General features: G+C 39.9%; 1 protein-coding gene and 1 long non-coding RNA gene across 3 annotated transcripts in view; one reads left to right on the top strand and one right to left on the bottom strand.

Moving 5' to 3' along the window:
* The window catches only part of txk (TXK tyrosine kinase), a 34,114-nt gene that overhangs the window by 1,085 nt on the left and 10,830 nt on the right, over positions 1-22,199 (bottom strand). Inside the window, exons 2-17 of one of the 2 annotated variants that reach the window (XM_046064678.1) lie at positions 18,851-19,056; positions 10,402-10,450; positions 9,664-9,745; positions 9,449-9,580; positions 9,299-9,363; positions 8,817-8,876; positions 8,526-8,580; positions 7,641-7,720; positions 7,415-7,539; positions 7,258-7,332; positions 5,628-5,799; positions 5,289-5,505; positions 4,160-4,224; positions 3,052-3,170; positions 1,587-1,744; positions 1,337-1,412 (exon numbers count right to left, since the gene is read on the bottom strand). In XM_046064678.1, the coding sequence (XP_045920634.1) occupies positions 1,337-1,412; positions 1,587-1,744; positions 3,052-3,170; positions 4,160-4,224; positions 5,289-5,505; positions 5,628-5,799; positions 7,258-7,332; positions 7,415-7,539; positions 7,641-7,720; positions 8,526-8,580; positions 8,817-8,876; positions 9,299-9,363; positions 9,449-9,580; positions 9,664-9,745; positions 10,402-10,450; positions 18,851-18,863 (1,543 nt within the window). In that variant the 5' untranslated portion in view covers positions 18,864-19,056. The remainder of the gene's footprint in view (positions 1-1,336; positions 1,413-1,586; positions 1,745-3,051; positions 3,171-4,159; positions 4,225-5,288; positions 5,506-5,627; positions 5,800-7,257; positions 7,333-7,414; positions 7,540-7,640; positions 7,721-8,525; positions 8,581-8,816; positions 8,877-9,298; positions 9,364-9,448; positions 9,581-9,663; positions 9,746-10,401; positions 10,451-18,850; positions 19,057-22,199) is intronic. The other variant, XM_046064679.1, reaches the window with a different exon arrangement.
* Positions 220-8,717, top strand: LOC123980385. The gene is made up of 5 exons (XR_006827484.1): positions 220-278; positions 5,322-5,508; positions 5,655-5,853; positions 6,439-6,558; positions 7,659-8,717. It is a non-coding gene; the product is annotated as an uncharacterized LOC123980385 (long non-coding RNA).

Below are 22,199 nucleotides of genomic sequence, written 5' to 3' on the forward strand. Positions count from 1 at the left end.
CTGTCGGACTTTTATCACGGCACTGCCACTGTCTATTACTGCACTCCCTGGAGAAATATTGTCATATTTGTTGGAAAAAAACGCAGCCAGTTTTGCCATTTTATTATACTTTTGAAGGTTTTATTCAGGCTGTCAAACTGACTCAAACAGACGTGAAAAAAATGAAAGACAGAAGCTATCGCCTACCGATCACACAGTAAAAGTGAACCACCGCATCCCCCGACGATTGAGACAAAAGACAACGATATAAAGGATCAACACTGGTCCTGTACAGCTGGGTAGGCCTATTCATTCAATTATTTACAACCATTAAAAAGCAGAACAGTAGGGTTATATAATGTTACATTCAGTAGTAAGTTAGCTAGCCTTAGCTAACTACCATTACATTAGAAACAATCCACAGCCTACATTTATCTGGATTTCTTTTAGGTTTTGGAAAGAGAATAAATCTTACTTCTCCTTTCAACTTCTCTGAGTAGCGACTGTAATTATTACAAGTGCCCCAGGAACAGAGTTTGACCATATCTTGTAAAAATAAAGCAAAAATAGCTAGAAAACAATGCCTTTTGCATTAGAGTCAATGGAGCGCAGCCATGTCGGACCTCAGTTAGAGAGAGTCCTATACTGCGCTGCGTATTCGGGGCGGGGCTTAGCAAAGGGTCAATTGGGCCTTATTTAAGAAAAAATATGGTAATCAATGGCAAGAGACATCTTATTTTGTTAATCCGTTTGAACTGTGCCCTGAATTACAAATGTGCTGTTTGTCAATTTAAAAGATCATTTTGTCAGTAAAGAAAATAACATTTTATATTAAAACTGTAACGTAACATTTTGTTTTGTGTGAAACCGCACAATGAACTGCATCTTTGGTCTGGTACAATATACATCATCATAGTGCTAACACTATAATCCTTGCTAAAATTCATTGCTTGCTTGCTACTAAGCTAGGTAATTTAGTCCCATGCAGAAATATATCTCACCTGATGTATTTAATCCAACAACTCCTGGTCCATTTATCACATCATCTACACATGGAAGCTCTTTGACTTAAGCTTTAGTAATATTAGCTTCAGCCATTGAGAGAAGAAGTGTGACATCACTTATGTGTCTTTTGGGTCTTCCTAATTTTGTTTTACAACAAACTGCAACTCTCTTGACTTGCAGAAATATCTTTTAAATTGACAATGTGTGTAATTCAGGTCATAACATTTGTTGTGTCTTGCTGTAGACTACCATACATATTTTTTTTCTGAAATAAGGTCCCATTGTGATCCAGCGGAAGGGGAGGGGACTTAGGCACTCTACTCCAGCTAAGGATCTTTGGTGCATGTCATACCTCTCTCTCCCTCTGCCTGTCTTTCTTTCTCTCTCTCTGCCTCTCTCCACTTGTTTCCTTTCTGCCTCTTCACTGTCTAATAAAGTCAAAAATGTGGTTGGAAGCTTCAGACGCACCAAGTGAGTAAACCTTGTGATGAGAAACTTTGGCCCAAGTGGAAAAACTTAGGTAGGTTTAGTTTCTATTAGCTTGCTGAATCAAAAACACTGAATGAATGAATGAATGAATGAATGGATCAGTGGTTTGTTACCTCATGCCAGCAGCGGTACATGATGGCGTAGAGCGGCTGCGAGGCTCGGTACGGCCGGTACAGCCGGACTCCTCTGGTGATGTCATTAACCACATCGAGGTTGCTGCTGTTTTCAAATGGAATCCGACCCTCTGAGTAGATCTCCCACATCACCACACCTGCACACACACATTTACATTAACCCAATACTACAACTACTACTTTCACATGGGAAACAAACACTCCTGGGTGAGAGTCCAGTTTATGGTCCTCTGTCCACCTCAACCACATTCTTACTTTAATGTTAAATATCCTACACCTACCATTAGCTTTTATAAATGACGGAGCTTTCCCCAGTGTGTTGAACTATGACGCTAAAAGGCTCCCCAGAGCATTACAAACTGATGCCAAGTGTCCAATCGCAGGAGGTGCAATATTTTTTAAGGGTGAAAAGTGTGTAAAATTTAATATTCTACAGTGTTAAGAAAACATTTTTGTTTGGTAAACTGCGTTTCCTGTTTTATTTTGAAATAGTCCATGTCAGGGGCGAGTTCAATCTCAAAATGTTTTGCACCGGTTTGCAACATCCTCGTTTCTGCATGTGGTTCCTGTTTTAGTTTGAAGTTGTCTGCGTCTGTTGTCTGTGTCTGGTTTTGCTTCCTGTTCTGTCTGGTTGACCCTAATATGTTATACCTATTTGTGCTCCCGGTTTGCTGGTTTGCTGGTTTCCTTTTATACTTGTCAGTTCTCAGTCTGTTTTTCTGTTTTGTGAATTTATGTGTCTCAAATAAATCAATAAAGACTAGTGCTGCTGAGAGATTGTCTGCTTCAGGGTCCACAACCTGTTTCTGCCTGAACACACGGCCTGAATTGAGACAGAATAATGATTTAAAAAATTCCCTTCAGTATCACAAATCATATCGCAATTTCAATATCAGTCCAAATAATTAAAATTTGACAGATTTTAGTTGCCATACTTATTGGTTGTTGTACAGTGTCGCCCCGATTTCTGACTTCAAAAACATATAAGGGGATGGGTTTTCAGACACAGTTCAAACATCTAAAAAACTCTTTAATGTGAAGCATTTTGACACCATTACAGACTCAGAATACATCCAAATTTGTTCAGGTTTAACTTTCAAGTCCTAAAATTATAAATAAACATATAAAATAAAAAGATTTTTGTTTTATTTATTTGTTCTTTCAGTGGAACGTTTTTCTCGCTATTATATCTACAACAGTTAAACCGTGACTTTAATTAAAGTAATCAATAACAATAAAGTTATAGCAGCTTCACATAAAAAGTAGATGTCCTTAAAATCCTGTGTTGATCAAACCCAACTATTGCTAAAGGATAGACCTACTGCTGCTACTGCTATTATTACTAGTGCAACTGCTACACAAATTGCTCGTACTAGTACTTCTACTAATTTGAAGAAGAAGAGCTAAGAAGAGCGAGTGGTGAATGAAGCCTGTGGTTTCTCACCGAAGGACCAGACGTCAGACTTGCTGCTGTATTTACTGTAGTGGAGAACTTCAGGAGGAGACCACTTCACTGGGAATTTCGCACCACTAGAACTGGTGTACTGGTTGTCTAGAACGTACCTGCAAACATTAAAAAACACAACTATAGAAAAGCTGATGCTGCAAAACTGCCAGAGACACAGCTCATATAAGTATAGTGTTAGTTTCCTCAATTATAAGTTATAGTAGTTTAGTTTCCTCAATTAAATGGTTAGAAAGTTTGAGAAACACACTTGTTTGCTCCTTCGCTGGGAGATTATTTAAGAAGACTGATACCAACAGCCAGTTAGCTTAGGGCGGGTTCACACCTAAAGGTCTGGATCCTGAATCAAACCAAAGTGAGAATGATGCATTTTTTAAATTTGCCAGCTGGTCTTGTTTGCGTTCACAAAGGCAACTAATGGTCCAGAAAATGTAAAATTAAAAAAAAAGCCATATCATTTGATTGTTGGCCATATAGTCAGTGGGTAAAAAGACAACGCAGTCCTCCAAATTTCTCCCTGGATATTGTAAATCATGGAGCACCGTTAGGTTCATATTGGTGTTGGTCTGGAGCACATATCAGCAGACTCTAGAGGGTCGTGCATATGTCATATGTAATTGAATAATTGGTTCAACCGGATGGAACAAGGTCGGTGTGAAGGCACCCTTAGCTTTGCGCAAGAATCTGGACCTGGACATACCAAAAGGTAATAAATGTAATATTTTGCTTAATTTTAAACGGTGTAAAAATGGCAATTTACAGTTTTACAGGGAGTTAGTTAGGTGCCAGACTATATCAAATGATTCCAGTAAATTGGAAAAACATTTATTCTTTGGTTTATGTATTTATTAAACATAGCAAGCTTTACAGGTGCTGACAGGCAGATTTAGTTACCTTTGGACAGAGATAGGCTTGCTGTTTCCCACTGTTTCCAGTCTTTATGAGAAAATAAGCTATCCTAACCAGCTGCTGGCTGTGGCTTCATATTTACCGTACAGGTAGATATGAGACTAGTAGCAATCTGCTCAACTAACTGTGCAAATGTTGAATTTTTCCTTTAAAACTTGAAATAAAGTGGCAGCCGTACCTGGTCATTCCAAAGTCGCTGACCTTTACCACGTTGTGCTCATTGACCAGACAGTTCCTGGCTGCCTGGATGAGAGAAAGACAAGCAAGAAACTTTAACAAATATGCACCTTAACCATTTTGTCCTATAGGCTGTGTGAGAAGAGCAGCCGCTCAATACTGTACCAAATTAAAATTAATTAATTTAATTTTATGCAACTTTATCTATATATATATATATATCTATATATATCACAGTATATATCTATACTGTGCTAGAAACATGCTATAATACTGTATATACTATTTTTTTTTCCAGAGGTAGCTTATTATCTGACAAATTAAGACTCCATCTATATGAGCAACCAAACAAACCGATGAATAAATTGTCTAAAACAAACAACAGTTAACATGAGCTCCGTGAACCACTTCAGTCTAATAATGTAGAGTCAGAGGAAGTAGCTTTTACCAGATACATTTATTCAAGTACAAATTCAAGGTACTTCTACTTTCCTTGACTATTTCTATTTTATGCAACTTTATTAAATATACAAAGTACAAATATTGTACTTTTAATTCCACTATATTTATCTGACAGCATTAGTTATTAGTTTCACTTTTCACATAACAGTCCCCCCCCTTCCTGTCACAGTGTCCATTGAAAACAAAATGTGGGGATTTTAAAAGGTGAATGATTGTGATAAAGTGAAGGATGAAGTTCCTTTATGGATTGCAAAAGTTCTACTCCTTCTTCAGATAGTGAAACTATTTAAACTATGCGTCATAAAGCTGAAAACAAGCTTCTCAACAAGTTTCTCTGAGATTGTGAACAGTTGAGAACTTTCACTTGTAGTGTAGTATTTTCACTGTGTGGTATTCTCTTTGTAGTGAAGGGAGAGAGCAGTCACCTCACCCTAATTTGATCTAGACAGCTGACTGTGGTCTCCTTTCTCTACAATCTTACATCAGTAAAAGATCTGAATACTTCTCCCACATTTTCTTCTACCTCTTTTGCAATTAATTAAGTGAAGACACAGCTGAACACAAGTCAGCTGCATTGTTATCCCTCCCCCATCATCACTTGTGTTTTGGATTATGTATTAAACAAACTATACATACACACACCCATACATACACTAACAGTGACTCACCAGGTCTCTGTGGATAAAACTGTGTGCCTCCAGGTACTCCATCCCCTCACAGACATCCTGGCACATGGACAGAAGCCATGCATCCTTCAGAGTGCCGCCCCTCTGCCGTAGGAAGTTCAGCAGGCAGCCGTTCTCCATGAACTCGGCCACGATCAGCAGGGGGCGCTGCTGCAAGCAAACACCATACAGCTGCACCAGTTTAGGATGGCACAGCCTCCTGGTAGAGACAACAAACAAACACACACAGTTTAACTTCCTTGTGGTGACAACAATGAAGTTGCCAAAACTGTTTCCCTGCTCCCTGTTTTTTCTCCATCTTAATCCTCCCCCCCTCCTTACATCATGACCTTGGCCTCCTCGATGAAGTCCTCCTCGTACATGGCTCCCTCTCGGATGGCCTTGATGGCCACTTTCTGCTGAGCCCTCCACTTGCCGAGCCTCACCAGACCAAACTGACCACTGCCCAGCTCCTTCATGAAGGTCAACTCGTTGGGATCGATCTCCCACTTCTCTGGAGTGATGGAAAAAGAGAGAGGGAAAAGAGAGGAAGAAGAGAGGCAGAAAGGTGAATGACAGAAGAGAAACATGAGTTAGGGTTCTCATTTTCTTTAACAGGACCATTGTGGTGGTTAAGCATGCTCGTTTATCACACCACAAAAATGTTTCAATACTCTTGTTTTTTTAAATTGGTGAGTGCATTTTTCTACCTTAAAGGTGTTCCTCAATTACAATAAAATAGACTTGAAACTTGCTTGAGTTATTTTTAGCCACGTAGCAATGCAATTGAAATCAGGCTGGTTCAACTGGTTCTGAATGTATTCATGAGAACTGGCTTCCCTGGAGATGCAACATGTCACCTGTCTGCTCAGCACTTATGAAGCAGTGCAGCTACAAGTACAATTGTTCCTTTGGCACACCCAAATGAGAGTTATGTAACAGTTTGTCTTTCATTGAGATGCTGCTAATATAAGATCTCTAGGGAGTCAAAGTCGTGATTGAGGCCATTCATCTTAATGGAAACAACATACCAAATGAAACTGCTTCCAGAGCTTAGGTTCCACATTGTAGAAGGCTGCTTATTTTTTGGTCAATGAGACCACCATTGGTGCTGAAATCCTCATAGAATATAATGTGCCCTTTGACTTCCCAGTGCTCCCTTGTCTACAGTAGAACCAACTCCTTCTCCATATATCCATTGAAGAGGACACCAGTATGTGATGTGGTGACCCAGGCTGCCGTAAATTCAGTCAAGTTCTTATAGACTGGATAGGTAAGCCTACAGTATTTCCACAAGAAGCTTGCACATAAACTGCCTTGTTACCCCAGGAACATTCTGGTAATCCGACAACTCACAGGTTTTGTCTTTAGGAACAAGAAACCAAGTCTCTGTCATTCACTTTCTGAACATCAAATTCTTTTTTCACTTGCGTTTCACTTCCCGTAGTCAGTGAATCAGTCAGCATCTTGTTGGCACCTTGACTAGGTTAAGCACTAGTCTGTTTCAAATGCACTTTAATACCCAGATGCATGGTTACATTCATTTCTGGAACTGTTCAAAGGCTACTTAAACTATACTTTTATCTCCTAGAATTAGTGACAATAATACGTCCACAAATAGGGAAAGATCCCACAGGATTTGATATTTAAAGCAAGCGATCGTCTACATATAAAGAAACTTTACGCTAATCTCCAGCTTTCCCTCCACTAAACTTCAGTACTTAATTGCAAGAGGCTCAAGAGCAACTACAAACAAGAAAGGAAACAGGAGACAGTCCTGACTTTTGCCATAATAAACTGGGAATAATACAAATTGTCTTTGTTTGTTTGCACTTGTGTTATGAAAAGAGAATCCAACTTAATTCTAAATATGTGTTTTGCCTGGTTCAAATGTAACAATAGGTATTATTAATCTATGAATGTGAAATAATACATAGAGCAGCTTTGAATAAATGTGTGTTTATTGATTTACCTGAGCTGAATCCTGATGTGGCGGGTACACACCTTCCCATTGGCCCCACTGCATACCGCAACCTGGTCAATAGACCTACAAACACATACCGAACCATATCAAATGAAGCCTTATATGTATCAGTGTTGTCTTTAACAAATAGTGTGAGTATTTGTACCTGCTGCATTGTGTTCGTGGTAGTGTATGACATCGGGTATGGAGTTGAAGGTGTGTTTTTCAGCCAAGAAGAACTGTCCAGTGTCTGTTATTTTGATCTGGTAATGCCTTATATCTCCATTATCACTGCACACATGCACACACAAAAAACAAACAGGCTACAGGTAAATCTTTACTGTATATGTGAATTGTTGTTGTGTCTGTTTACATGGTCTGATGTGAATCACCTTAATGTTTTTGTGTAGACAGAGACGGTGTAGACTCCCTTCTGACTGGACTCCCGCACCACAAAACCACCTTCTTTTCCCTGGAAAACAACCAGATGTCACTTGAACATTAAAAAAAGGGAGGAGCTCCACCAGTGGCAGTGACACTTCAACAATCCAACTACTGTTAATCATTGAATCATCCGTCCATCATATTCTTATGTTTATTATTATCAGCTTAGTGTATAGAATTTTCCTTCTTTAAAAGGCTGTCACAATGTTACACACACAACCATTTGTGCTAAAGTAAGCCAAAGATGACGGCATGTGACTCCAACAATGAGTTAATCTCTGTCTCTCATCTTTGTCTGACTCACTGACACAGCTGTCTTGATAAGAATGAACACTGTCAATCTCCTAGTCAACCCACAGTCGAGATCATCTTTATTTTGTCACAGACAGACTGCCTGGTTTTCTTCAGAAAGAGGTCTTGCATGTGGCTTGAATCAAACACAACGTGACTTAGGTGTCTTGTTTTCAACCAATGTCCAATAGACTCTTCACACATGGATAGAGGGGTGAATTATAACCTTATTGGGACATAGAGAGCGTCTATCAGGGATAAATATGCACTGCCTACTTCACCAATAAGGGTTGACCAAGTCCGTCTAACCAAGGTGATATCTTTATTTATCTATTTATATTTTCTTAGATATTCAGTTTAACATCTATATATACCATTTTAGCTAAGGTTGCACTGTAGATCTACTACAACATGATTCAGCTCTAACCACAGCAAATATATAGAGGTGTGTGTACCAAAGTTTCTTTCAGAAAGCCACGCCCCTGCATGCAGGTATTAACAGACAGATAGCGAACCAGGTACACCGACAGGTTGATAGATACCTCCTGTCTCAGCAGCTGCTCAGCTTCTGTCCTGGTGATGTTCTTGCAGTACCACCTCCACAGAAGAAACACAATTAATAGTTTAATTGTTGTCTTTTGATGATTAAAAGTAATTAATGAGTTTCATAAAAAAGAATAAACAATCAAAGCTTTGCTTTACAGTGAGAAAAACAGCTAAACAACCCATCTGATGCCTCTGACACCAAAGCAAAATGTTGAATACTTGTATACTGTTCTTCTATGTTATGTTTGAACATTAAACAGACAAACGTGAAACAATACAAGACTCACGAGTTAGCTTCGATTCTGTTTTTCTCTGTGACGTAGTTACTGGGGATGAATCCTTTATTCCTGATAGAAACAAGTAGAAAGGCAACATGAATAATCTGCAGGGTCTAACAACATTTTCAGCTCAGTCTCAACTCTACACTGTAAAACTTTGCTGAAGTTTATTAATATAAGTCCTACTTCAATCCTTTGCTGTACATAGCCTCAACATTGACAGTGCTAGCATTCCTATGCTAATGTGCTAACATTTGCTAACAAGACAAACAAAGCTGTCAGTATGCTTCATCAGAACTGCTCGTTACATATTTGAACAGCTTTGGAAACCTGCTGTGCTTTGAGCTGAATGCTAACATCAGCATGCTAACAGCGCTAACATGCTGATGTTTAGCAGGTATAATGTTTACCATGTTCACCATTGTCATTTAGTGTGTAAGCTTACTAACAATTTATCTATTCCAATAGAATTGTGTTTTTATTCAAAGTACCCATGTTTGTCCTGCGCTCTCCACCACAGCTGGTCTTGTTTGTGGAGGATGATGTACTCCTCCCCCTGTGGATACAACACACTGCATCATCAAACATCTACTGCTTGGCTTGTGTCTTTGTGTGTGAGTGTGTGTGTGTTTTGTGTGTACCTGTTTGAGTGTGAGGTCAGTGTCCTCCTTGGCGGTGAAGTCATACATGGCGACGACACTTAGCAAACCTGGACCTACACCATCCACGTCTTCAGGAGGGGGGAGAGGCAGCCTCCTCCTCGACCTGTCGACCTGAGAGAGCAGAGAAAAATAATTAACAAATAAAAACAAACAGTGCACACATGTACACACTATACACAAACGATCTGTCTTACCCGGCAGGCTTGTCCTGGATATCGTCGGCTCTGGAAACACAGGGATGTGCTTCCCTCCAGCTCCATGCGGGTGCTGATCTCCCTGAAATCGACGAATCAATACATCAGACAGTAAAGTACGTTTTGTTATAAGAATGTTTTTCACTATCCAAAATTAGCATCCTAATTAATATTACAGTGAATTCAGAAAAAAACAGAAAACTGGTTCCAAAAAACCAAGATGGTGATGGACAAAATACCAAACTTGAGGCTTTAAAACAGTAGTCCACAAACCAACGGATGATGTCACAGTGGCTGTGCCGACTGCTTTTATCCCGTCTATGAGTGTAGTGCTAATTAACAAATGTTGCTAAGATAATGAACATGGTAAACATTAAACCTGCTTAGCATTGGCATGTCAGCATTGTCAGTGAGCGCTTGTTAGCATGTTGACATGAGCATTCAGCTCAAAGCAAGTACAGCCTGACGTGCATGTGAAATCACATCAAATAACAACAACAAAACATATCCCTCACAAGTGTGTGGTTGAGATTAGCTTCAGTGTTTTTATGCATGAATCTCAGGGAATCACTAACTTTAATTACCAGAGTCAGATTTTGGTTCAACTTGAAATAAGTTAATAATAAGCTGATTGCAACCTAGTGAATTATAAAATAGGAGTCAATGTTTTATTAGGATTAGAAAGAGAGTCGCTAAAATGGAGTTGCCCTTTTGCAACGGCTGTATGCATCTTTTTACCTGGTCTGTACAGCACAACAGCAGCAGAAGACTGAGTGGCTGGAGTGATCTGGAGCAGAAAACAGAAGAAGAAGAGCAAACATGTTAACACTGTTACTGTGATCACATAGAGGGGAGTCATGTTGTTTGACAATGATTGACTGTTAATCCTGATAAATATAAAGTATCTGTTTTATGCAATTTGTTGCAGATTCTTGGCCAGTAAACTCCTAAAATTAGATTTTCAACTCACTGAGGCTTAAATAAATAAATACAAATTACTAGTACTAGTTCTGTCTCTACCAATTTTAACATCTTTACCATGTGATATGTACCTGCCTAGTGCTGTCTTCATGTTTAAAAACGATAATTACGATTGGTGGTAAGTGCCAAGCAGGCCATATGTGTTTTTTATTCCTGCTTTCTGTCTCTCCCCCTATCTCCTGTTTTCTCCAGGTGCAATAATGGCCTCTGACCTTGTTGTTCATTGGTCGAACAAGTCTTAAGCTGGCCAATGATCATACTAAGCCCTCAATAAAATAAGGCTGCCTGAAGAGTTCACAGTTTCTGACTCTTATTCTGCAGTTGCATTATGCATGAACACACTTGTTAAATCTATAAAGAAAGGTATTTGGTGGGAGGTTAAAGTTTGGCGTAGCCTTCAAATTCACATGTAGTTCACTTTGTCTAGAAACACAAGGTTTATTGGTTGTTTTTGTTCTTTTTGCAGATTTTGTTCTTTTTGCAGATAAGATAACAGCCTTTTGTTTGTATTTTGTTGCTGCGGGCTAAAATGACCCAAATCGCCTTTGTTTTTGCTCATATGTAACTCAGATCTGATTTTTAATTTTTAACAGTGGGAACAACCCAGGTCACATGGTATCTGATCTTTCCCAGTTCGGATTAGGGCCACTTTCATATGTGGTCTAAATCAGAGATCGAAATCTGGACAGTGAGATCGAAATTCATGCAACTCTGACATCACTCTAGAGCAGCGGAAATGGTAGAGAGAGAGAGTTGCAGGACTCCTATCCTGTACAGTGCCAGAAACAGACACGAAGTTGTGAACATTTGTCATAAATCGGTAGAATTGTGACCCCGTGAAGGAAACTGGGAGAGGGCAATGAAAAACAGAAGTGAAAATGCACTATAACCTCTGTGGCCTCCATGGTTAACAGCGTGCTGTGTGTGATGGCGTATTATTCTTTTGCGCATGCAGGTCACTTTCAGGCTATGGCTGGTTCAGAATAGAGACTAATATAGGCCAACAGTCAATGAAAAAAATATATATTATATATATATATAATAAAGTAAAAGAGAGTTAAGCATTAAAGCCTGCAGTGTGAAAGAAGCTTTAGTTAGGTTTAGATGTTATATTGTTTTCAACTCATTTATTTGGCACAACCACCTGATCCAATCCTCTCTCACATTTTGAGAACCTTTGTTGAATGTTCAGTATTAACTTGTAAATGTAAATGCTTGTCTCATTGTGATGGCCACAGGGTTCCCTCTTGACTCCTCATGCCTAACTGCCTGGTCCCTCACACTCATGTACAAGATTATATATATAGATTACTGACTTCTCCTCCACTCAGTCAGTTTGTTAATACACGAACTGCACACCGTTGCACAACAGGTTCAGCAAGAGGGCATAGAAAAGCTGCATCATCCCAGCTGCTATAAGAGAATTGGACACATAAAGCTCATTTCAGTTTAAAAGATGGGTAATCAGTACTCAGCTCTGTCTGCATGTCGCTGTCCTCAGGTTGTCAGCTGTCGCCTGTTGCTTTCTTACTGCCAGTCTGCTCTCATGTACCTACATGCATGTCTGTATTTGTGATTCTGTTCTTAGTTTGACTGAGTACTGTGTGGGATGCTACCTATCAGTTAAGAGAGCTTTTGGGTTGCATGTTGCATATCTTTTTAGAACATGAATTACAGAAGGAAATATATCAGTACAATGTCTAAATTAATATTTTCATTCATCTAATTTTTCTTGCTTCTTTTCTTGCATGCTCTCATAATGACTCTGTTAAATTAATTTTGTATTTTTTTTTAGGTTGACTATGTATTGTTATTATAATCATTAACATTACGATTATTATCATTAACACTACTATAAATATATGTACCATTTTTCATTTAGTCTACAGCAACATCACCTTTACTGTCTGTACCTGTGCGTGTATATTGTGTAGGCTGCCTTCTTCCTCTCTCTCTCTCCTTCCATCCCTCTCTTTTTCTCTCTGTTCCTCTCTCTCTCTCTCTCTCTCTCTCTCTCTCTCTCTCTCTCTCCTTCACCCCCAACCGGTCGAGGCAGATGGCCGCCCACCCTGAGCCATGGTTCTGCTCGAGGTTTCTGCCTCTTAAAAGGAAGTTTTTCCTTGCCTCTGTCGCCTAGTGCTGCTCTTGGTGGGAATTGTTGGGCTTCTGTAAATAACACCACAGAGTACAGTCTAGACCTGCTCTTTTATGAAAAGCGCTCAGAGATAACTGTTGTTGTGATTTGGCGCTATATAAATAAAATTGAATTGAATTGAATTAACAACTGTCCAGGAACTACAAATGAGAAATAGTCTTTTGGATACCTCTGCCGCAATTACATCAATGTTTTATTAACGTGCACTGTCTGAATAAATAATAATAAGAAATAAATCCCCTTTTAATTGTCACTACCACTTTCACTTGATTTCCTTGGTTGCTGTGTTGTCATCTCTTTTTTCTTTAAAAAGGGACATAATAATCTAATTTGATGCTGTAGACTCACTACGTCACCAATATTTACTAGTGATAGATAGAACGAGTCGGCCAACTAATTGGAATGATAACTGGCATTTTGAGATCCGTGAAATCTACAGCAGTACCCAATGTATTTTTCTAATTCATTTATTAATAAAAGTTGCATTTAAAGCAACCTTTTACTTTAAGATAACATGTATACTTGATTGTACTCTGCAGGAACAATAGGATTATACATGACTTTTCTTTGTCTTGATATTGGCATTATATACCGGCCTCCCTGCTCTCTAAATATGGGCATTGGCCATTGAAAAACCCATATCAGTCTGTCGTGGAAATTATATTCCTGATGACAGGTTGAGCAGAGAATTGAGTTACAACCAATTGTTGCCTTTGAAGAATTTATTTAACAAAAGAGAATAAACAGAGAAGTACTACAACACATATACAGCTGGTCCAGAGACCTGCTGCCTAGGGCAGCTTCGGGCATCTGGCCCTGGGCAGAGGGATGCATCATCATTTACACAGTCTAGTTTTCTATGTTTTGGGGAACAGAGATCCTCCCTCGGCCTTGAATGAACATTACAGGAGAGGAGAGGAACAACAAGAGAGGAAAACACCCAAAAAATCTCACAGCTCTGACCTAAACCCTAGTAAATGTGGACAGACTAACATAAGGATTATAGGAGAGGTTAAGGATAAAAAACACAATACATATATCTATAAGCCATAACGAGAATAGTAATAATAATAATGTTAAAAGATCATACATAAAAGATTAAATGTAAGAGGACACAGTTTTCTGCCATAACAGAATTGACCACTAATATTTACCCTGACTGAGTGCAAGCCTCACTCAGGCTTTTACAGTTTTGTTTTAGTTGAACTCTCTCTCTCTCTCTCTGTGGATGTTTGTGGTTTTGAGTAGGAGGTCTTTGTCAGGAAGTATAGTTTCCTTTTCTGCAGAACTAACACACTCCTTATCTCTGGGTAGGTCCATGTGTGTGTCTTTCTGTGGGCGAGTGAACAGACAGCTGTGCGTGGGTAAATTTCTCACCGTTTGTGTTATTATGTATGTGTGTGTGTGTGTGTGTGTGTTTGCAGCACGTCTTCCTGTTTCTGTCGTTGTGTGTGTGTCTGAGTTAGACTGTGTCGATGATTGTCATTTGATTTAAAAGGTGACTGCCAAAATAAAAGCAGATTTGAGATTCACCTGTTAGCGTCCCATGAGTCGATGCCATGAGGACTGAGAACTCTTTTGGCGGTTTGTGGTGAACCAACATCCCACCAACACACTTTCTCTGGTGTTATTTTTTTTTTAGGCTGCCCAAGAAGTTCCTTCCTCCACACGCAAATTGAAAACTTAGTTGAAGACTTAGCTTATAAGGCTTTACTGTATCGCAACACCTGTACAGGACTGAACAGATTTTCAATTGAATAACATTTACTGTATTTCCAGTGGTGGAAAGTAACTAAATACACTGCTCAAAAATTAAGGGAAGACATAATCACAGTACAACCGGTGCACTGGAGAGGCAGCAAGACAACTCCCTAAAAAGGGGAATGGTTTTCCAGGTGTTTGCCACAGGCAGTTGCTCTATCCTTATCCTTCATGACTGATTATTCTCTAGTTTTGTGTTTTGCCAGCATCCTTGTTACTACTGGTAACATGAGGTGGTACCTGACAACCTGTTCTCACTACCAAGTCGTCACAAATGGATGCATGGTCAAGACCCATTGGAGTCAGTTTGTAACACATTGGGGACCCCATTTAGCGTCATAGTTCAACACACTGGGGGAAGCCCTGTAGAGTCATTTATTTTTATGCTAAAGGTAGGTTTATAATATGTAGTAGGAGGTGCTTAGTGTGGACAAATGGACCAGAAACCGAACTTTCAAGCAGGATGCCAGTGTTTGTTTACCGTGTGAAACAAAAAGTCAACAGTGAGTGTTTTTATTTGTTGCGTAGGTCACATCCATTGAGTATCTTTAGCAAGTAATGTGACTTAAGTTAATTAACTGGACGTTGTATATGTATTGTTGCTAACTTGAAAACGGAGCCCTCCACGTCCAAAAACAATGCTAGAAGTACCGAGGGCGTTCAAACGCAACGCCAAGGGGTGGTGACCAAGAGTCCATATGTGACCACTTGGTAGTGAGAATGTGTTGCTGCAGCCCATTCAGGTTGCACAGGTAGTCCAGCTCTTCAGTTGCAAGAACGTTTGCTGTGTCTCCCAGCACAGGCCGTCGAAGGGCATCGACCCAGCAGCAGGACCAGTATCTGCTCCATTGTGCAAGGAGGAACAGGAGGAGCACAGCCAGAGCCCTATAAAATTACCTCGAGTGGGTGTGCATGTTTCTGACCAAAGTGTTGGAGATGAGGGTGGCATGAGAGCCTGACATCATCTAGTAGGATCTGTGCTCACAGCCCAGCACCGTGCAGCTCACACACAGAACACAGAAACAGAATTGGCAGGTCCACCATTGGCGCCCCATTCTCTTCACAGATAAGAGCTGGTTCACACTGAGCACATGTGACAGACATAAAAGAGTCTGGAGATCCCGTGGTGAACGTTATGCTGTCTGCAACATCATCCAGCAGGACGGGTTTGGCGGTGGTTGCAAATCAAAATGCTTCAAGAATTGTCTCAAATAATTTGTTTCATAATTCAAGGGCTGACTTGCCATTTTCTGCTTTTTGTGTTGTAGACACTCTGATTTTGATTATATCTGAATTGATTGAAATTAAAAACAAGTTGAAATAGTCTCACTACAAAATAAGGTTTTCAGAATGCAACTGCAGATGGAAATGTTTTCATATTATCCAGGTTTTTGCTCATTTAACAGCTGCAATACAAATGCTGCTCAGACATTAAAGCGTCAATATTAATAATCATCCTATAAAATACAGTGTATGATATGAGAAGGGTCATTTGGCATAATGTGCTATATTAAATCTTAAAAACAAGCAATAAAATCTTAGCCTAGATGTTATAAATGTAAGGATTGCTCTTTCAAAATCTTTGCGCGGCAGGCTGAGCTTAACGTTAGCCAGCAGTCTCAGCTGAAAGAAACTGGCTTTCACAACAGAACTAATCTGTTTTTCAAATTTAAAACTACTTTCGAAGTTCACACCCAGATTCTTAAATGAACAACTATACAATCCTAAAGTATCAATAACATCTACACAAGCACTTAAATCCCCAGGATGACGAAACACAGAAACCTCAGTCTTACTTTCATTAAGAGAGAGAGAGAAAGTTCTGATCCAACCATATTTTAAGATCTCTCAGGCAGTTAAGAAAGGACTGAGGCTTTGTCATTTGATTTTACAGGCAAATAGATTTGTATATCATCTGCAAAACAATGAAAGGAAACATTGTGTTGGACCCCTATGCCCCTAATGCTGACACACTGTTCGAGTCGGTATAAAAGTACGGAGTGATTAACCTTATCAAAGGCAGCGGTCAAATCCAAAAGCACTAGTCTAGACGCAAGTCGCTACCATGGTGACCTGTCAATCAGGACAGAGATGAGTCGTATCAAAGTCCTTATTCATAGTTTTCACATGACGTCACATTCCAAGGAAAACGCTCCCTTGGAGGGCAAAAAAAGACGTTATTTTCCGCTGCCCGCCAACCAGGAAGCAAGTGATACACTGTTACTTTGAGTTAGTTATTTTTGCGTTGCCAAAATGCTGGATGGTTGTTGTGCATTCAAATGCTCTAATAGACGAGTTGACGAGCTGCCTGAGCTGTGTTAGGTGAGGGATTGCCTTCAAGGTAAACGTAAACATTACCACAGTCAATTGTTGTCAGGGAACTGGCAGTTTTTAACGGCAGAAATACGGCAGTGGGTGCTGAATATGGATCGCAAGTGCCCAGCACTTGCAGTTTGTGTCCATATCTATTTTTTTCTTGAGTTGAGAGGTGATCCAAGTTAAACTTAATGGCTTTTGCGGCATCTCTACAAGGGAGTCCGGTGTGAGCCGCTATCTTAGTCTGTTATTTTGCCCTCCAGATCACTGTTCATGTCACGTGACTGAAAACTATGAATTGGCAAGTCCTGCCACTCTGGAGCCATCTTGGTAACGGAAGTTATAATGGACTAACAACATCAGACCTCTGTCTAAATGAAGGGAGAGAGAGCCATCCCTGCACTTTCACTGGTCACCGGGACATAAAAACTGCAAGTAGAGAATCAAACTGTAAAATCTGATAAAAATTGCTGAAAAAGTTTGATGACTTTGCCCCAAAATAAGTTTTTCCCCACCGGTTAGACGTAATAGACCCTTCTGTCAGTGAAACCCCATGATTGGCTGAAATATTTCCCCCAGGCTTGGCTGTTAAAAGCAGACAATAGTCTTCTTAGTGGGAGGGGCAGGATAACCGCCATCTTTGGCAATACGGCTTTCCCTATAGAGCTGTATTGTGGATTATTAAAATGGCGTCTCCTCTATAAAACGTCTCTGATCATATCAGCTGCACTGTGTATATTTAACTAGGTGTGAACTTGATTTTGGCTGCTGTCTGTGTTTTCGTTCGCTTCGACCCTTTCACAGTGTATTTTCACTTCATGAAAGTTATTTGTACCATTTTGGTCACTTGTTCAGTGTTCAGTTGTACTAAAAGACACTCTACGAAGTCAGCTGTTCATTTTTTCCAGTAAGTACATTTTGTTTAAGCCACTAGCCAAAATTAGCATCCCAGTTAACGTGATAGACAGTTGCACTTACTAACCAAGCTGGCGAGCTCCACCCTCTTGTCCGAATATGGTCAATTCCGATCATGTCTAGTTCCAAAAAAACAAGATGACGGCGTCCAAAATGCCAAACTTGAGGCTTCAAAACGGTAGTCAACAAACCAATGGGCGACGTCACAGTGGCTGCGTCCACTTCTTTTATAAAGTAGATAATTAATTAAATTTAATTTTAAGAAAGATGCTTAGTTTTCTCTGTTGTAACGATGAAACATGAGAGACACAAACACGGACTACACTGGTGCAAAAGCGTTTCTGATACAGGCTGTGTAACTTCAAAAAGCCCCTATAGACCCCTGTGTAGCTAACCGGCCCTTTGTGCCAGTGACAGAAACAGAAGTGAAACTGTTTCTATGTGCTCAGCAGTTGAAAGGCGCTACTTTGCAGAAAGGAGTCTCTGCCTTTATGGAGCTTTCAGTCTGCATTTCCACCACTCTGCACATCTCGGACACACAACATTAAAATGACATTAAAACAGCAGACAGAAACGTAACTGAGTTTGCGTTCTTAAACCAAACCGTCACTTTTGAAATGCTTTTTGGTGCATTTCCCCTACCGTCTACTTCACGTTCTTATAAATTTCTCTTCTGATACCCATATACTGCACATGAAAAGACTTTTAGGTTAGTTACTTTGTCACATTTTCATTTTTGCATGTTTTACACAAATTTTTTCCTTTGACCCAGTAAATTCTCATCAGTTTATCGCAACATTTCACAGCGTGACTGAGCTGAAGTTCACGTTTCTTCTCAGACGTTTCCTTCGTACTTTCTACTCAGCATTGCCGAACGTGTCAATTGTATGGATTTGTTCGATTCGTTATTGTTTGCCGTATCCTGCTGCTGTTTAAAAAGGAAGAACGGTCCGTTTCTTCTCGTAACCTTGTGTATGTAAAAAGTGTGTGTTCCCGTCTATGAGATATAGTTTATCATCAAGTGTTGAATCTGCAGATTCTGTAGGTACAGGTACTTACTTGAGTGAATCATGATCTACTGTCTTAGCGTCTCTTCTTCTTCTGCTGCTCTTTCTCCCTCCTCCTCTTCCTCCTCTTCTTCTATCTGTTCTTGAGCTCCAGGTTTTCTTCTTCAGTTCAAAGCTTCTTCAGTTTTAAAGGTCAGTGATGATTTCCCTGCAATCAGTTGCATCGACGGGGTCAGTCTGATATCATAGGTGGGAAACCTTGAAAAAGCAAAGCGACAGAGACAGAGAGAGGTAAAGAGAGAGAAAGAGAGAGAGAGAAAGCGAGAGAGAGAGAGAGAGAGAGAGAGAAAGAAATGCAGGTGGGTGGAGGAAGTGTGGAAGGTGAAGAAGAGATGTGAAGAAAAGATGACAAAAGAAAGACATGAGGAGAAAAAAGAAGAATAAAGATTTTATTTTATGTCTTTGTCTGCTTCAGCCACTCTGATGAAGTTTAAAAACAAATAATTTATGTGGACAGTGTTTACAGCGAGAGATGGCGTGAGAGAGAGACACGAGGGGGGAGAGACAGAGGGAGATAAAGCGATAGAGAGGAAGTGAAAGAATGACGTGAATGAAACCACAAAGCATCCGTCTGAATAACTCCAGGAAGAAAACACGTCACACACACACACACACACACACACACACACGTACAAGACAAAAAAGAGCTCATTATTTTACTATTCACTATATTTTGATCACCATAAAACATTTGACTTGAGTTCATGAACAAAGCTAAAAGCTAACATGAACTTAAACTGAATCTCAACATAACACACATTTTTTAATTAGATGAAACAAATTCAAAGTAATGTTAATGTCAGCATGCTAACGTGCTCACAAACATGCCGATGTTTTGCACGTATATTACCATGTTCACTGTAGCTTAGCGTGTTAGCATGTTAGCGTGTTAGCATGTTAGCGTGTTAGCATGTTAGTGTGTAAGCATGTGCTGGTAAGTAATTAACACAAAGTGCAGCTGGGGCTCAACAGACTGAATGTCGGTTTTGCAAATTTTGGTCAGAAACAGTAAACAGTATTGGAAAATTTAAAGGATGAAAAGTCAGAGGATCACTAAGGTCAGTAGGTTTCATCCTCTGTGATCCACAAAGGTTTGTGCCAATCTATCCAGCAGATGTTGAAATATTGGTGGTCTGTGGACCAACAAGCCAACATTGCTAAAACATTGACTGCGTTTACATGCAGCCAATAACCTGTTCAAAACTGGGATATTAGCAATAACCCGGTCGCGAACGGCCATGTAAACACCGGCAAAAACCCGAATATGCTCGGATTTTAAAAACCGGGATATTATACCTGGGGTACCCCTTTTCTAACCCGAATTTTTGGTCATGTAAACGCGTATCGGCATATCCCCATAGAGATTTGTGTTCTGCGCATGTTCTATTCGCAAGGAATCTTGGTCTTTTGAGTAGAGGAACTTCTTGTATGCGCCAAACCCGCGTGCAGTATACGGAAGTAAACGAGGTAAACATGGCGAGACGCAGCACAGCACCGTACCTTTGGAGCGAGGAGGAAACCAATTTTTTAATTCATGTTGTCAAAAAAATGAATATAATGTCTTTTGTTGACGGTAGAAAGTACAGAGATACTGACATTTACAAGAAGGTGACCGAAAAGTTAGAAAGAATCAGAAATGACGCATATTGCGTCTTAAGGTTGTCCGTACGTCCAGACGTTAACCGTGCGTCGCCGTTTACATCGGGGTAGTGCCAATTGATTACAAATTCCATGTGTACAGGAGTAACTCTCTCTGCTCACGCATGTAAACGGGTTATCCCGAATGTTTCAGAAACCCGAATAGTGACCTTAACCCGAACATAACCCGAATATTGACAGCATGTAAACGTAGTCACTGTGTCACGGTTTGTATGACATTAAATGGAGCATTTGTAGTTTCTTGGCATTTAATTCACAAGCTTAATGTGTTATGAGCTTTTTTTTGCCATTGTTTCATATGTCTATTTATTTGCCTGTTTCTCTCGTTCCTTGTCCTTAGTAGTTCATGTCTTGTCTTTTATCTTAACTTTGTCTTTGTTCCCAGTCCTGTGCCTTGGTTCATGTTTTAGTATTTATTTCAGGTTCCTTGTCTACATTATTTTGTTTTATTCTCCTTTGTACTCTGTGTTCTAGCTCTGTGTTCTCCTTTAGGTTCTGGTACTTTGTAACATGTGTGTCTCTGTCTTTGTTGGTTATTCATTTTGCCCCATGTCTGCCTGTCAAGTGTTCTCTCGGTTTTTACCCCGCTCTCTCTCTGCCTGCCTGTGTCTCGTTAATCCCATTAGTATCACCTGTGTTGCTCCCGCCCTGCTCGTTAGTCCCTGTATATATACCTGGTGTTTCTGTCTTGTCTTTGTTGAGTCATTATACCTTGTGTTGCAGTATTTTTGTTGTGAGGAGAAGCTCAGTCTGTTTTTGGATATCTGCCTGAACCCTGTTTTTGGACTTTGTGTTTTCCTTTGCCCTTGTGGACTTTACTTTGGATTCAGCCACTACTTGCAAGTGCGCTCGCCTTTTGTTAAATAAACTGTTGAACTATCTGGTACGCCGACTTCCCAACATACACTGTGTTTTTCCTTACCTGGATGAACTAAAGCAAGAGATTACACCAAACAAAACTCCATTTAAAATGTGTCAATTTAGTATGACATCAAACTGGTCCGGTGAATTCGTCACACACGTGATCCACCAAAAACTTTATGTGAAAATGCATTTGTGCACTTAAAAGGATCCTTTCACAGTATTCTACCAACTTAAAAACACAAACAGCACAATGAACTAGTTTAATATGCAAATAAGTTGCAGAGATTTACAGCAATGTTTACAACCAATGCACAAAGTGGCCTGATGTTGATAAGAGTGCAGACAAAGTAAGGTTCTGTAGGAGATGCACGGGCATGGTATCAATTACCTGCCGTGTTAGGATGCTAATTTGTAGCATGTTTACTTGATACTACTACTCTCTACTTCCTTATTACCATTTTTATAATTGCAGATACATTTAACAGAAAGTCAAAGTACACAGATAACAGACGATATGAATGGCTTTGCCACATTATTCATAGACCACCTATAGGAAAACATCACAGCTGGATAACCGGGTTGTACCTGTGGTTCTGCTTCAACCTGAGCACTGGAGAGCCATGTAAGAGGTCACATAACCACTTATAAAAACAGCATATGGTCAGGTGTGGGTTAGTCCTTATGTCTGAATTGGGTGGGCGGGTGATTAGCAGAATAGGATAACGCAACAAAGTCCAACTCTTTTACATGAGTTCAACGGCCTAATTATTACATTTGGTCGCTATACTTCACAACTCAGTGTTAAGAACACACTGAAA

Source organism: Micropterus dolomieu, linkage group LG12 (assembly GCF_021292245.1).
Source record: "Micropterus dolomieu isolate WLL.071019.BEF.003 ecotype Adirondacks linkage group LG12, ASM2129224v1, whole genome shotgun sequence".
Lineage (NCBI taxonomy): Eukaryota > Metazoa > Chordata > Actinopteri > Centrarchiformes > Centrarchidae > Micropterus > Micropterus dolomieu.